This window comes from Mustela erminea, chromosome 10 (genome assembly GCF_009829155.1).
Source record: "Mustela erminea isolate mMusErm1 chromosome 10, mMusErm1.Pri, whole genome shotgun sequence".
Lineage (NCBI taxonomy): Eukaryota > Metazoa > Chordata > Mammalia > Carnivora > Mustelidae > Mustela > Mustela erminea.
Genome location: NC_045623.1, coordinates 77,272,840 through 77,288,600, shown reverse-complemented (window position 1 = coordinate 77,288,600; position 15,761 = coordinate 77,272,840). Strand labels below are relative to the sequence as shown.

General features: G+C 36.9%; 1 protein-coding gene across 3 annotated transcripts in view; it reads right to left on the bottom strand.

The window, feature by feature from the left end:
• The window catches only part of FOXJ3 (forkhead box J3), a 154,593-nt gene that overhangs the window by 34,787 nt on the left and 104,045 nt on the right, over positions 1-15,761 (bottom strand). For 2 of the 3 annotated variants that reach the window (XM_032360667.1, XM_032360666.1), the window contains exon 6: positions 8,176-8,277. The exons of the other annotated variant lie outside the window; for it this stretch is intronic. In XM_032360667.1, coding sequence (XP_032216558.1) covers positions 8,176-8,277 — 102 coding nt within the window. The remainder of the gene's footprint in view (positions 1-8,175; positions 8,278-15,761) is intronic. 3 annotated transcript variants of the gene reach the window in all.

Below are 15,761 nucleotides of genomic sequence, written 5' to 3'. Positions count from 1 at the left end.
TTATACTAATTTTATCATCTGTGCTATTTCTGGGTCAGTTTTGATTAATTTTCTCCTCATTACGGTTGCTTTTTTTTTTTTTTTTTTTAGCTTTTTATTTTTCTACTACTTCTTTGCCAGCCTGATAATTTTTTATTGGGTGCCAGACCATTGTGAATTTTACACTGATAAGTGCTAGATAGTTTTGTATTCTTATAAACCTTCTTGAGCTTTATTCTGGAACACAGTTAAATTATTTGATAACAGGCATAAAGTACTGATACATGCTATAACATGGCTGAACCTTGAAAAATGTGTTTAGTGAAAGAAGTCAGACGTAACAAGTTACATATTATATGATCCCATTTATATGAAATGTCCAGAATAGGAAAATCCACAGAATTAAAAAGTAAATTAACAGTTACAAGAAATGGATGGAATAGGAAATCAATGGTAATGGGTATAGGCTTTTCTTTCCAGGGTGGGTGATGAAAATTTTCCGGAATTACATGGTGGTTCATGGCTGCACACCCTTGTGAATATACCAAAACCACTAACTGTAACTTTAAAAGGGGAAATTTTATAATGGTCTCTGAATTACATCTAAGAAACTTCAAATCAAATTTTAAAATTAGAATTACTTGAAAACAGACCAATCCTTTTGAGTTTTGCTTCGAAGGTATGTAGATAGGACCAGAGCACCATTTTAGTCTAGAGTTAATTTTGTTCCGCTACTGAATCAAAATCCCAGGTACTTTACTTAATGACCTGCGAATTACGAAGACTTTCACTTTTGGTGAACAGTAACTACACCTGGCCCTACAGAAGTACCAGTAATTTTCTACACAAATCCTTGCAGGTGGTTCTTTCCCTAGTCTTCCTTACCCACGCACTATAAATACCAACTGAAGACTCAGGGGGCACCCTCAGTATATCACTGGAATTCTCTCTTGGTGTAGCTTTCTCTTCTCTAATATGGTGCCCTGTGAACTCCAGCCAGCTCAGGGATTCCATGATCTCCCAACTCCACCTGACTCTACCCAGTGAGACCTCTGGGCCTTAGAAACTTTCTCTAAACAGTAAGCTAGGACAATCATAGGGTTGACCTTATTTGTTCACAATTTCTCAGGACTGTGTTATGGCTGAATCTCTCGAAAACCACTGTTTCATATATTTTGTCTACTTTGTCAGTTGTTTCAGGTAGTGGAGTAAATTTAGGCCCTGTTATTTCATGTTGGCCAGAACCAACAAATCTTTACAAAGAACCAGCTTCTTTTTGTTGACTTCTTTTTTTTTTTTACTACCTTTGTCTTCTTCAGATTTATTTTGCTCTTTATCTAGATGCTTAAATCATTAATACTCAATCCTTCTTCTATTCTAGTATACACATTTAAGGTTAATACTTCAATTGTGGGCACCTGGGTGGCTCAGTGGGTTAAGCCTCTGCCTTCGGCTCAAGTCATGATCCCAGGGTCCTGGGATCGAGTCCCACATCGGGCTCTCTGCTGGGTGGGGAGTCTGCTTCCTCCTCTCCCTCTGCCTACTTGTGATCTCTGTCAAATAAATAAATAAAATCTTAAAAAAAAAATACTTCAACTATACTCCTTCTACAGGCTTTTATAATTCATATTTCTTTTTTTTTTTTAAAGATTTATTTATTTATTTGACAGAGAGAGAGATCACAAGTAGGCAGAGAGGCAGGCAGGAAGAGAGGAGGAAGCAGGCTCCCCACTGAGCAGAGAGCCGGGATGCGGGGCTCGATCCCATTACCCTGGGATCATGACCCGAGCTGAAGGCAGAGGCTAATTCATATTTCTATTGGTCATCAATTCAAAGTATTTTCTACTAGAATTTCTTCTTGATCCCTGGGTTATTTATAACTATACCGCTTAATCTGCAAACTTTGGGTGATTATCTGATCATCTATTTGCTATTATTTCTACCTTAATTCCACAGTGCTGGAAAATATACACTATATGGTGTTGGTCTTCTGAAGTTTGCTGAAACTTCCTTTATGGTCTAGCATAAATCAGTATTACATGATCAATTTTGGTAAATATGCCATGTGCACATAAAAAGGGTATATTCGGGGGATGCCTGGGTGTACAGTCAGTTGAGTGTCCAACTCTTGGTTTTGGCTCAAATCATGATCTCAAGGTCATGAGATCCAACCAAGAAAGGCTCCACACTCGGCAGTCTGCTTTAGACTCTCTCTCCTCTGCCCCTCTCCCACACACTCCCTCGCTCTCTAAAATAAATAAATCCTGTTTAAAAAAAAAAAAAAAAAAAAGCATATTCTGCAATTGTTAAGTATGTGTATGTATGTATATGTATGTGTATGTACATATATTCCTCAAGTGGAATAAACTTCTAATTTCCTGGCTCACATCTTCTATATCTTTAATAGGATTTGTATGATTATGTTTTGATTCTGATTTGCTTCTATGAGTTAGAAAGAGACATATGCTAAAATCTTCCTCTTTGGTCAAGGATTTGTCCATTTCTCCTTTGAGTTTTGTCAGCTCTTGAAGCATATATAAATTTAGTACTGTTCCTTATTGAAATGATCCTTTTGCATAATAAAATCTTTGTTTTCAGTAATATGTCTTGTGCTTTAAGATATATCTCTGGCGGGGTGGGGTGCCTAGGTGGCTCAGTTGGCTAAGTGTCTGACTCTTGGCTCAGGTCATGATCTCAGGGTTGTGAGATCCAGCCTCACATTGGGCTCCAGGCTCAGAGTCTGCTTGAGGTTCTTTCTGGCTCTCTTGTAAGCAGCACATAGGTGCTGGATGAATTTTATTTTTCATCCACTCTGACAATCTTTGATTTTTAAATGGAATATTCTGTACATTTACGTTGATTTCCTAACAGAACTCAATCTTTTTTTTTTTTTAATATTTATTTATTTATTTGAGAGACAGAAAGAGGGAGAGGAAGAGGAAGCAGCAGACTCCCCACTGAGCAGAGAAGCTTGATGTGGAACTTCATCCCAGGACCCTGGGAGCATGACCTGAGCCGAAGGGAGAAGGTAAACTGAGACACCCAGGACCCTAACCCGACACAACTCAATTTAAGTACATACTAGTTTTCCTGTTTTCCCTCTCACTTCTTTATTCATTTCTTTCCTCCTTTCTTGTCTACTTTTGGATATATTATTTTTCCTTGTTTACTTTTTTTTTTTAAGATTCTATTTATTTATTAGAGAGGTGGAGAGAGACCAGAAGTAGGCAGAGCAGCAGGCAGAGGGAGAGGGAGATGCCGGCTCTCCGCCGATCAGGGAGCCCAATGTGGGGCTCGATCCAAGGACCCTGGAATCATGACCTGAGGCGATGGCAGCCACTTAACCAACTGAGCCACCCATGTGCCTCTCCTTATTTACTTTATATTCTTTTACTATTCTTGTAGTAAATAATAACATGACTAGTATGTTGAGTATTGTTAGAAATTCAAATTTTTCAGGGGTGCCTGGCTGGCTCAGTTGGTAGAGTGTGTGTGACTCTTCATCCTGGAGTTAGGAATTCAAGTCCCATGTTAGGTGTAGAGATTACTCAAAAAACAAAAACAAAAACAAAATAAAAACTTTGGGGCACCTGGCTGGCTCAATCAGTGGAACCTGGAACTTGATCTCAGAGTTGAGCTCAAGCCCTACACTGGTGTGGAGATTACTTTAAATCCTTAAGAAAAACCCAAAAACAAAACAAAACAAAATAAAACCAAAACAAAGAAATTCAAATTTTCAGACCCCAATTCAATGTACTAAAACCAGAAATTCTCAGGTGAGGCCCGGCAATTTTAACAAAGGTTTTAACAAAACCTCCTACTTATTGTGACATGTGCTGATGTATTAAAAAAACCACTGCCCTAAGTATTATAATATGTTTTTGATTTAGTACTTTCACCACTTCTAGTGCAATACAAAGACTTAACTGTATATACAGTTGATCCTTCACATCATGGCTTTGAACCACATGGGTCCACTTACATACAGAATTTTTTCCAATAAACACAGCACAGGGACACCTGGATGGCTCAGTCAGTTTCAGTCATGATCTCAGGGTTGGGCACGAAGCCTGCTAAAGATTCTCTCTCTCCCTCTCCCCCAGTCTCTCCTCTCTCCCTCTCCCCCAGCCTCTCCTCCCACTAAAAACAAAAAACAAAAAACAAAAAAACAAGAAAGAAAGATAAACACAGCACAGTTACTGGGGTGCCTGGCTGGTTCAGTAGGTAGAGCATGCAACTCAATCTCAGTCTTGTGAGTTCAAGCCCCATGCTGGGCAGAAAGTCTGATTTAAAAATATAAATAAATAGGTGTGCATGGGTAGCTCAGTCATTTGAGTGTCTGACTTCAGCTTGGGTCATGACTGGGATCCTGGGACTGAGCCCCACCATCAGGTTGGGAGTCTGCTTGTCCCCTTCCTTCTGCTTTGCCCTACACTCACACTCATGCATGTTCTCTCTCTCTCAAATGAATAAAAATCTTAAAAATAAGTATACAGTACGGTACTGTACAAGTATTTTTCTCTTCCTAACATTTTCTTTTCTCCAGCTTTTTCTGTAAGAATAGTATATAATGCATGTAACATAACACAACATGTATTAATGAACTATTTATATATCAGTAAGGCTTCTGTTAAACAGCAGATTATTGGTTAGGTTTTGGGGAAGTCAAAGGCAGAGACAGAGATTTTCAACTGCGCGGGAAGCAGCAGCATCGGCACCCCTAAACTACACACTGTTGTAGGGTCAACCATATTTCTTCCTGCCTTACCCTTATACTGTCATGTCTTTTAACTTCTATAGTATTTTAGACTCAAAGGCATTGTGTTATGTAACAGAACTGCTATTGTTGGATTTTTGTAAACACTCAATACACACTTAGATTTACCAACACACATACTCTCTGGTGTTCTTCATTCTTTCCTGCACAGGATAATTTCCTTCTATCTGAAAAATTAATTCCCTCTATAATACTGGTGTACTAGTAACATATTCTCTCTGTAGAAACCCACTAATTTAACCTTCATTTTTCACAGAAATTTTAATTGTAGAAATCTGGATTAGCAGGTATTACCTTTCAACAGTATACAGGTTTCATTCTCATGTCTGGTTTTTATCATTTCTATTCAGAAGTCAGTGCCTGGCTTACTATTATTCCTTTGAAGTTGCCTGATTTTGCCTCTGATTTTAAGATTTGTTCATCTTTGTTTTTAGCGGCTCCATTTGGGAGGGGGGACAGCTAATAAGGGTTTTTCATTAATTCTTCTTGAAGTTCTCAGGAAATTCTTGAATCTACACTGTGTTATCTTTCATCAGTTTAAAAAAATTTTAATATATTGTTGCTTCTTTATTCCTTTCTCCTCTCTTCTGAAACCCTAATAACAAGTTAGATTTCTTTCCCTATATCCCATTTATCTCTTGAGCTTTTCTCAATTTTCCATTGTTTTTGTGTTTCAATCTCCATATTTTCTATTGACATTTCTTCCAGTTCACTATTCTATTCTCTTCTCTGGTGTGCCTAATCTGCTGTTAAACCCATCTATCAAATTCTTAATTTTAGTTACTATATTTTTCAGTTCTAGAGTTTCCTCTTCATTCTTCCATACAGCTTCCAATTCTCTGATAAATTTTCTATAATTCAACTATTTTCTTGAACTAATGTTAGTTTTAGTTATTTTAAAATCATTATCCAGATCACTTATAAATACATTTATGCTGTTTTTCCCTACCCATCTCCTTGTTATTTAATTATGTGATCCTGTTTCCTGTAATATCTAAAGTTTTTGACGGAAAGTGAGATCTGACTTATGAAAACTTGTAAAAGCTCAGGATAATGTTATTTCTTCCAAAAAGGATTTAATTTTCTTTTGGCAAATAGAAAAGTATTATATAAACTATAAAGTATATAGCAACCACGCTAGTAACAATTTGAAGCTGGTCTATTTTGGTTTGCTCTTACTCACAGAACATAACCCTTCTGAGTATCGACTTGAAAGCCTCGAGTGTTTACCATGGCTCCCCTCCTCCTTGAAGATCATGGACAATAATCATTATTCCCTCCTTCCTGTGAGACTGCTTGATTCTGAGTAGTGAAAAGTCCACTTGATTTGTCTATGTCTGAGTCCAAATACATATGAGTTAGGAATTAGCAAATGCCTTAAGTGGATAATACTTCCAAACTGAACTCAGCTGGGAGATTCAAGAGGATCTTAGTCTTCAATCCCCAGCTATTTGATAGCCTCAAACTCCAGTTTTTGTCTTCAAGCCCAATGACTGGTCTAGGCTTCTGATTTCTGTTTAGCCTCTATGCAACGCATTGAGAACTGAGAAATGTCCCAAGGAAAGTATGCATGGCTTATCTCAATATATTTCCATTTTTCCTGGAATCTTTAGCCCTGAAGTCCTGGCTTTTCTGTGCTCAAATGCCTCTTCCCTCTTTCTTACTGTTAGTCGGGGATGGTGGTATTTTATATAGAAAGAAGGATTAATCTAATATTAGCTAATCCATCACATCTAGAAGCATAAGACCAAGAACTCCAGCTTCTTTGACCCCCATATTATTTCATCATGAAGTCCAGCATTACTATTTCCTAACTGTTTCCTAAAAGCTACAACTATATATATTTAGGCCTTAGTATCTCCTACTTGAACTACTACAAAGAACAGTATTGGATATTTCTGATTCTAGACCATATGCCTCACTAGAAATTCTCAAGTTTAGTTGGGCACAAAAAGGGATAGTGTCTTTTTTTTTTTTTTTAAGATTTTATTTATTTATTTGACAGAGAGACAGCCAGAGAGCACAAGTCAGGGGAATGGCAGAGGGAGAGGGAGAGGCAGGCTCCCCACTGAGCAGGGAGCCCGATGTGGGGCTCAATCCCTGGACCCTGGATCACAACCTGAGCAGAAGGTAGATGCTTAACTAGCTGAGCCACCCAGGAGCACAGGGATGATTTCTTAAAGTACAGATTTTTGAACCTTCTCTCTAAGTATAAAATAAATGATTTGGCAGGCCTGCAATAATACCTTGGAATTATCACCAGCACCACTAAATAGACACTCGCACACATACACCCACATACACCTCCCCTAAGTGATTCTGATGGACTCATTCCATGGGTTAGTATTTGGGAAAAATCAATACTCTATACCTCAGCTACTAGTTGCCTTTCTAAATTGTAAATCTGATCAGTCACTAATGATAGTCTGCTTCTATTGGTTTATTATCTTTCTACAAATAAAAAGATTCTATATGTATCAGTATAATTATATGTATATAAGAGTGTGTGTGTGTGTGTGTGTTTATGTGTGTGCACGAAAAAGTAGAAGAAATAAAGCAAGAACAAGTGAAAGCAAGGGAGAGAGGAGAAGAGGGTAAAAAAGCAAGATTTGAAAGTGAGACTGAAAGAGAGTAGCAGCATAAGGCATATATGGCTTCAGGTGCTCATGGTCTAGTAAGGGAGGAAATACATGCATAGAACTTAGTTAGTTCATGAATCTCCCAGAGACTTTTTAGGGTTTTGAGATATGAGCTTAAGAAATAACGTAAAGAAAAAAACACTTGGTATTTCATTAGGTATCTAATGACTTGGCATGAAATTTTGAAGTTCTGACCCTTGCTTCAAAAAGAAAGAAAAGAGAAGGGGAAGGGATGGATGGGGTAAGGGGAGAAAAGGAAGTGAAAGAAAGGGAAGGAAAAGAAAGCAGACTACTACATACTATTTCTGGATATGCACCTACACTTGCATACTATGAAACAAGTTGACTACCATTCAAAGAACTCTATGGGTTTGTCCAAATTATTCATTTTACTAGATTCTGTTGACCCCTTGGGAATCTGAAAATTTTTTTTCAAGCATACATTTAGAGGGATAATCATTGGTTTTTGAAACAAACTGATTCAATAAAATACTAACTCAAAAATTCCATCAATGGGAACTGGCACTGTCAAGAATTTAAATTAAATAGAGCTTCCCAATAAGCATCCTCCAACTTCTTTAGAGAAATATTTTCTTCTAATTTGTGTATACCTCAAAACATTGTGGATTCAAGCTTTCAAGCTGCCATTACAGGCTAGCCAAATTTATGTCATCTTTAATCTCAATCATATAGAACGCTATTGTTATCATGAAGACAAATTAAATGTATTATTCAACAACATTTCAAAAAGTGTTCAAAAAAAAAAAAAAAAAGAATTACTTTGTTAGTCACAGTGTTGATTGCCAGAGTTGGAGAGGCACTTCCCGAAATAATACACTCCATTCCCAAAGAATCTGAATCTATGCTATATGGAGTTGAGGCCTAAAATACAAGAACAAAATAAATAATTATTAGCTCATACATCCAGCAACTTTAACACAATTTGAAGGTATTTCATCAAATTCTCCAACATCCAGTTTTGTGTTTTGTTTCTGAAAACATGAATTTAAATCCCTACTGAAATCTCTTATACTATATTTTAATATGCCACTGACCTGGTATCACAAAGTCCATTGGTTTGGCTACTTCTTACCAGCTCTTTTAATTGACTACGGGACAGTAGAGCAAAAATAGAGACTGTTAACGGTCCTCTAATATCCATTTCCTCTCTTCTCCCTTTTAGTAACAAAACCCTATAGTTACGGACTTTTGACAGCCCAGCTAAATACTACCTTTTCCAAGTTCATCTGAAAGTAGCTGTGGCCATGTGACTAAGGTATATGTGGCCATGTAACTAACTTGTGTAAAGGAGATGTGAGCAAGATATGTGCAACTTCTGGATCATGTCTTTGAAAAGAATCTGCTTGTCCTCTACTCTGTCTTTCCCTATTATTGCAGGCTGGGACACAGACACAGTGGTGGTAATCTTAACCAAAAAATCAAGGGTAATACTCTAGGGAACACTGAAAAGATGAGATTAGAAGGAACATGGACATCTGAATGAACTTGTGGAACACACCTGGCTATCTGTTAAATTTAACAGCTCACACTTCTACTTGAAAGAGAAATTCGATTTAAGGTTTTCTTCCTTTGTCTATTAGTGCAACTGAACAGTACTGAATAACACAACTCACACACACAGTTTATAGAGCTAATATGGGAGTCAAAATTCTGTATTTATAATCAGGGATATAAACAGTGATAACTCCTCCTTTGTTCATAAGAGATGGTGTTTATGGCTTTGTTGAGGACTCAAGAATGTTCAACTTCAAATGCTGAAAACTGACAAAGGACAGATAGGAATAACTTGTGGCTATGATGCTAGTTCCATGTATATTCCTCTTCTAGCAAAAACAACCTAACCTGTGCCACACAGTCCCAAGTGAAGATGCATTTTTAAAAGATCACACTGAATGAAAAAGAGAGCAATTTCACTGAGACCCATTATCACTTAATCCTCATCATGAATTTCTTTCATCAGACAACCTACAAAGGTAAGGAACAGGAAGCTTGATTGAAATGAAAAAAGAGAAAAAGACAAGGGTCACCTCCCGACCCTGCCCCCTGGAAGATAGAATCCAGCACTTATGTGCTGGGTACACATTGAGAGTAAGTAAAAGTGGCAAAGGGCTTCAGAAATACAAATGGAAGAACTACAAAGACAACCTGGTCTATGCCTCAATTTTGGTGCCAGTCTAACTTAGCTAAAACATACAAGATTGCTTTAGAACACTGCAAATCTCGGGCGCCTGGGTGGCTTAGATGGTTAAACTTCTGCCTTCAGCTCAGGTGATAGTTTCAGGGTCCTGGGATCAAACCCCGCACTGGGCTCTCTGCTCAACTGGGAGCCTGCTTCCCCCTCTCTTGCTGCCTGCCTCTGCTTACTTGTGATCTCTGTCAAGTAAATAAATAAAATCTTTATATTAAAAAAAAAAAAAACCAAAAACCTTCAAATCTCATGTTCCTCTAACTCAACTGAATCATCTCCATCCCAACTACTGGTTCACTATTTCTCACTCCTCCCCACTGGGGTAGGAAGAGGAAAGCCTGTGTTGTGTGATGGTATACAAATTATCAAACTTTATGCTCTTTTACCCATCTATAAAAATTAGGATTATGTCACTTTCTTTAGAGGTATTAAGAGCATTAATGAAATGATTTATGCAAAGCTCTCAGCAGGTACCTGAAATGCACAGTGAGAGCTAGCTGCTATGACAACTACTAAAACACACCTGCTATCGATGCTGAGGATCTCTGATACAGAGGGACATTTAATAGTGAGTAATGAGAAAAGGCACAGATTTGATAGGAGACACTATTTTCCTACAAAGCCAGATTCATAGCTTCTGCTATTATAAATTAGATGGTAAATTTTAAAAATCTTTTAATTAGATATTCTTTATGGATACTTCAGTCTGGTTCAATCAAAAGAATAAACAACATTCTCTTTACATACTTTGATGTGCTCAATAATATGGTACATATTTTTAGTTATAGGCACACTGATTTTTTTTTTAATAAAGATTTTATTTATCCATTTGAGAGAGAGAGAGAGTGAGAGAGAGCATAAGAGGGGAAAAGGTCAGAGGGAGAAAAAAACTCCCTTTGGAGCTGGGAGCCTGATGTGGCACTCAATCCCAGGACTCCAGGATCATGACCTGAGCTGAAGGCAGTCACCCAACCGAGCCACCCAGGTGCCCTTTATTAATAGACAATAAATTTTCTGATTAGAAAAGCCAGAGAATCGAGGTATCCCAAAACATAGCCTCAAACTGTTATTATTGCAGCCAAAAGGCATTCTGGGCAAAGAAAGTATCAGAGCATCAGAAAGTTATGGGATAAACTCAAAACAGTCTAACATGTTTAGAGTTCCAAAAGGAGAGGAAGGAGAAACACAACAGCAGAAAAAATATGAAAGGACTGATGACTGAAAACTTCAGAAATTTATTTAAAGATAAATGTACAGATTTGAGAATCTCACAGTGAACCTAAATCAGGATCAATTAAAAAGAAATCCCACTTATATACATCATAGCTGAACTGTTAAAAAACGAAGACAGAAAGCAGCCAAAGAAAAATGACATTTCACCTACAGAAGAACACTGATTGGAAATGAAAAGATTTCTCATAAAAATGATGGAGGCCCAGGGTGCCTAGGTGGCTTAGTTAGTTAAGCGGGTGACTCTTCATTTCAGCTCAGGTCATGATCTCAGAGCTTGGGGTCAGGCACCAAGTTGGGCTCAGTACTCAGTAGGGAGTCTGCTCATGGATTCTGTCTCTTTCCCCCACTGCCACTCCTCTTGATCATTCTCTCTCTCTCTCTCTCTCTCTCAAATAAATAAATAAATAAATAAATCTTTTTTAAAAAATGATGGAGGTCATTAGACAATAAACATCTTAGAAAAAAAAATTCCAGTCTAGACTGTGTATCATATGAAAATATTCCTTAGGAATGAAGGCAAAAGAAAGACATTTTCAGAGAAAGAGATACTAAGAGAATCTGGTGCCAGGAGACCTGCACATATTATAAGAAAGTTCATTAAGCTAAAGGGAAATTACAGCACAGGGAAACTTGGACCTTAACGAATAAGTTAAATAAAGCACTAGAAATAGTAAACATCTGGGTCAATATAAAAGACTGCTGCTTTCCTCTTAGGTTTTAAGAGCCACATATGATTATTTAAGGCAAAACTTGTAACACTGTCTTGCCAAGACTTCCAATACATGCAGATTATCACACATATTACAACTAGAAGGAATGATGAGGAAAGAGGCAAAAGGAACCCATATTGTTGGAAGATTTCTGCATTTTATATGAAATGGTAAAATATTAACTCTGAGCAGACTGCAAATCCCAATCTACAGTTAAAAAGCCAACAGATAAAATAGAATCCTAAAATGTATCTAAGTATGGATGCATGGGTGGCTCAGTTGGTTGAACCACTCACTGCCTTCGGTTCAGGTCCCAGAGTCCTGGGATCGAGTCCTGAATCAGGCTTCTTGCTCAGTGGGGAACCTGCTTCTCTCTTCACCTCTGCCTACCACTATGCCTGCCTGTGTGCACGTGCGTGCGCGCGCTCTCTCTCTCTCTCTCTGACAAATAAATAAATAAATAAATAGATATAAATAAAATGTATCTAAGTAATCTAAAAGGTGCCAGGAAAAGGGGAAAGAAAGGAACTAAAAACATAGAAGTCAAACAGAAAACAAAATACAGGGACGCCTGGGTGGCTCAGTTGGTTAAGCAGCTGCCTTCGGCTCAGGTCATGATCCCAGCATCCTGGGATCGAGTCCCGCATTGGGCTCCTTGCTCGGCAGGGAGCCTGCTTCTCCCTCTGCCTCTGCCTGCCATTCTGTCTGCCTGTGCTCGCTCTCTCTCCCTCTCTCTCTCTGATAAGTAAATAATAAAATCTTTAAAAAAAAAAAAAAAAAAAGAAAACAAAATACAGACCTAAATCTAACAAGATCATTAATTAATGTTAATTTAGTTAACATTAATGTAGTTAATTACATAATAATGTAATTACATTAATGTTAGTTAACATTAATGTTAATAATCTAAACCCTTCAATAAAAGGACAGATTTTGAGAGATACTAAAAAAGACTCAGCAAACTGCAGCCTACAACAATCACAACTTCAAACATATAGACACAGATGAGTTGAAAGTAATACATGGAAAGATGTATACATTGCAAACAGTAAGCATAAGGATAAAATGACTATATTAATATCAGATAAAAACAAATGTTAAGATAAGAGTATACCAGACATTTAAAAAACATCTGATAAAAGAATTGATGAAGACATAACAATTATAAATGTAAATGTGACGAATAACAAAGCTTCAAAATACATGAAGCAAAAAACGGACAATTAAAAATCAGTAAAAAAAAAAAAAAAAAAGAACACTGGGTTATATTACCAAATGCCTTGATCTAACTGATATTAAAGAACACTATGCCAAACTATAGAATACATATTCAAGTACACAGATATTTACTAAAATATAGCACATGTTGAGTCACAAAACAAGTCTTAATAAATATGTAAAGACGGAAACAAAAAAATTGTATTATAAAACAGTAAGATATCTAGGAAAGCCCAACATGTGGAATACTTGGAAATTAACACATTTATATAAATAATTCATGGGTCAGGTAAGACTCACAGAAGAATTTTAAAAATATTTTGAACTAAATGATTAAAAAAATGCAACATACCAAAATTTGTTAAATGCAGTTAACACAGCCTTAGAGGTAAACCTATGGCTTTAAATTCTTATATTACAAGGGGGAAAGGTTTTAAACCAATTAATTACCCAAGCTGGAAACAAAAAACTAGAAATATCAGTAAGTGAACAAATTAATAAGTAGAAGGAAGTAAATTCTTATATTACAAGGGGGAAAGGTTTTAAACCAATTAATTACCCAAGCTGGAAACAAAAAACTAGAAATATCAGTAAGTGAACAAATTAATAAGTAGAAGGAAGTAAATGACAAAGATAAATACAGAAATAAACAAATAGAAAACAGACAACAGAAAAAAATTAGCAAAGACAAAACCTCTTTCTTTGAAAAGACTAATAAAAAACAGCTATACTGGAAAAAAAATACATATCCTCAATTTCAAGAATGAAAGAGGAATTATTACTACAGAATCTATAAATGTTAAAAGAGAATATGATGGGGGTGCCTGGGTGGCTCAGTGGGTTAAAGCCTCTGCTTTCATCTCAGGGTCCTGGGATAGAGCCCTGCATTGGGCTCTCTGCTCAACAGGGAGCCTGCTTCCCCCTCTCTCCCTCTGCCTGCCTTTCTGCCTACCTGTCAATTAAATAAATAAAATCTTTAAAAAAAAAAAAAAGAAGAAGAGAGAGAACATGATGAACCACTTTATAAAACAGATTCAACAACTCAGATGAAAGCGACAAATTCCTTTAAGAATATAATTTGCCAGGGGCGCCTGGGTGGTTCAGTGGGTTAAGCCACTGACTTCAGCTCAGGTAATGATCTCAGGATCCTGGGATCGGGTCCCGCATCGGGCTTTCTGCTCAGCAGGGAGCCTGCTTCCTTCCTCTCTCTCTGCCTGCCTCTCTGCCTACTTGTGATCTCTGTCAAATAAATAAATAAAATCTTTAAAAAAAAAAAAAAGAATATAATTTGCCAAAAGTGGCATTAAAAAAAAGTAAATTTGGATAGTCCCGTATCAAGTAAATTAAACATCAAAACATACCCACAAAAAAACCTACAAGGCCAGATGGTTTCACTAATTAATTTGCTCAAACATTAAAGAAAGATATACCAATCTACAAAAACTTTTTCCAAAACCGGAGGAAAAAATACTACCAATAGGAGGCCAAAATAATCCTAACACCAAAACCTGACAGACGTTACAAAAGAAGAAAATTATAAATCCATATCCTTAATGACACAGATGTAGAAATCTTGTAACAAAGCAGAGCAAACTGAATCCAACAATATATGAAAGGGATAATATATCATGACTTGTAAGGTTTATCCAAGGAATGCAAGATTTAACATTCTAATTGCAACCAGTATATTTCAACATGCTAAGAGAGTAAAGAAAAGCCATATGATCACTTCAGTAGGCATAGAAAAAGTATCTGATAAAATCCTACACCTATTCATGATTTAAAACTCTCAGCAAACTAGGCTTACTAGAGAACTTCCTCAATCTAATAAAGCATACTTACAAAGAGCCCTATAGATATGTCACATTCAGGGGTGAAACACTGAACACTTTCCCCTAAAAATGGAAATAAGGGAAGGAAGACCACTTCTATTTAACACTATACTGGAGATTCTAGTTCACTATAATAAGGGGGGAAAGGACAGAAGAGTAAGAGGGAAAGGAAAACTGTCAAATGACTGTTTATATGGAAAATCCCAAGGCACTATAAAATAACTTCCAAATCTAACAAATTATAGGATACAAAGTTAATATATAAAAATTAATTAAGTTTTTATATACCAGCAGCAAGCAACTGGAAAACTGATTTTAAAATACATAGCTTCCAAAAACAAAATATTCAGGATTAAATCTAACTGGAAATATCCAAGTCCCCTACAGAGAAAACTAAAAAACATTCCTGACAGAAATTAGAGACCTAATGAATGAAAAGATACAACATTTTCATGGCTTGGAATAATTAATACCATTAAGATATCAATTCCTGCCCCCAGGTCAGGGCTGCCTGGAAATGAGAATGGAGCAAGGCATGAATAACAAAGGGGCATGAGGAAACTTTTGGTGGTGACTAAAATGTTCATTTGACACTGGTGGTAATTTCACCTCTACAAACTTCTCAATTTGTAAACTTTATTTGATGAATTGTACATAAACAATCTCTCAATAGTACTGTTAAAAAAAACACACACACACAACAAACACACACCTAAATCCTACCCATTCATCCAAATGAATCCTCATGAAAAGACTTCCTGGTTTACAATCCCTCACTGGATACAATTACTCTAACTTTATAACCCCCAGGAAATTCTATTCATACCTACCTCTTGGAGGCAACATACAGTTCCTCCCACATAATGTACACTCAGTACATGTTCACCCAATTGAAATAAATGGCTTTTTGTTTTTTGGGTTTTTTGTTTTGTCTGCCCCCCCTCCCAATAGGAGTTCTAAGAGTAGGAATGTAAACTACCCTCCTTCCTCTGCTTACTTAGACCTTTACCTGAATCCCCCTTACTCAGACTCAGGCTTAGAGATACCCCCCCACCCACCCAAAGCACACCACGGGGAACACTTAACAAAACCGCACAGCATAACAATGATAGAAACCAAGTCACAAAATGACAATGACCTCAGATATGCAGTAAATGTAGAATA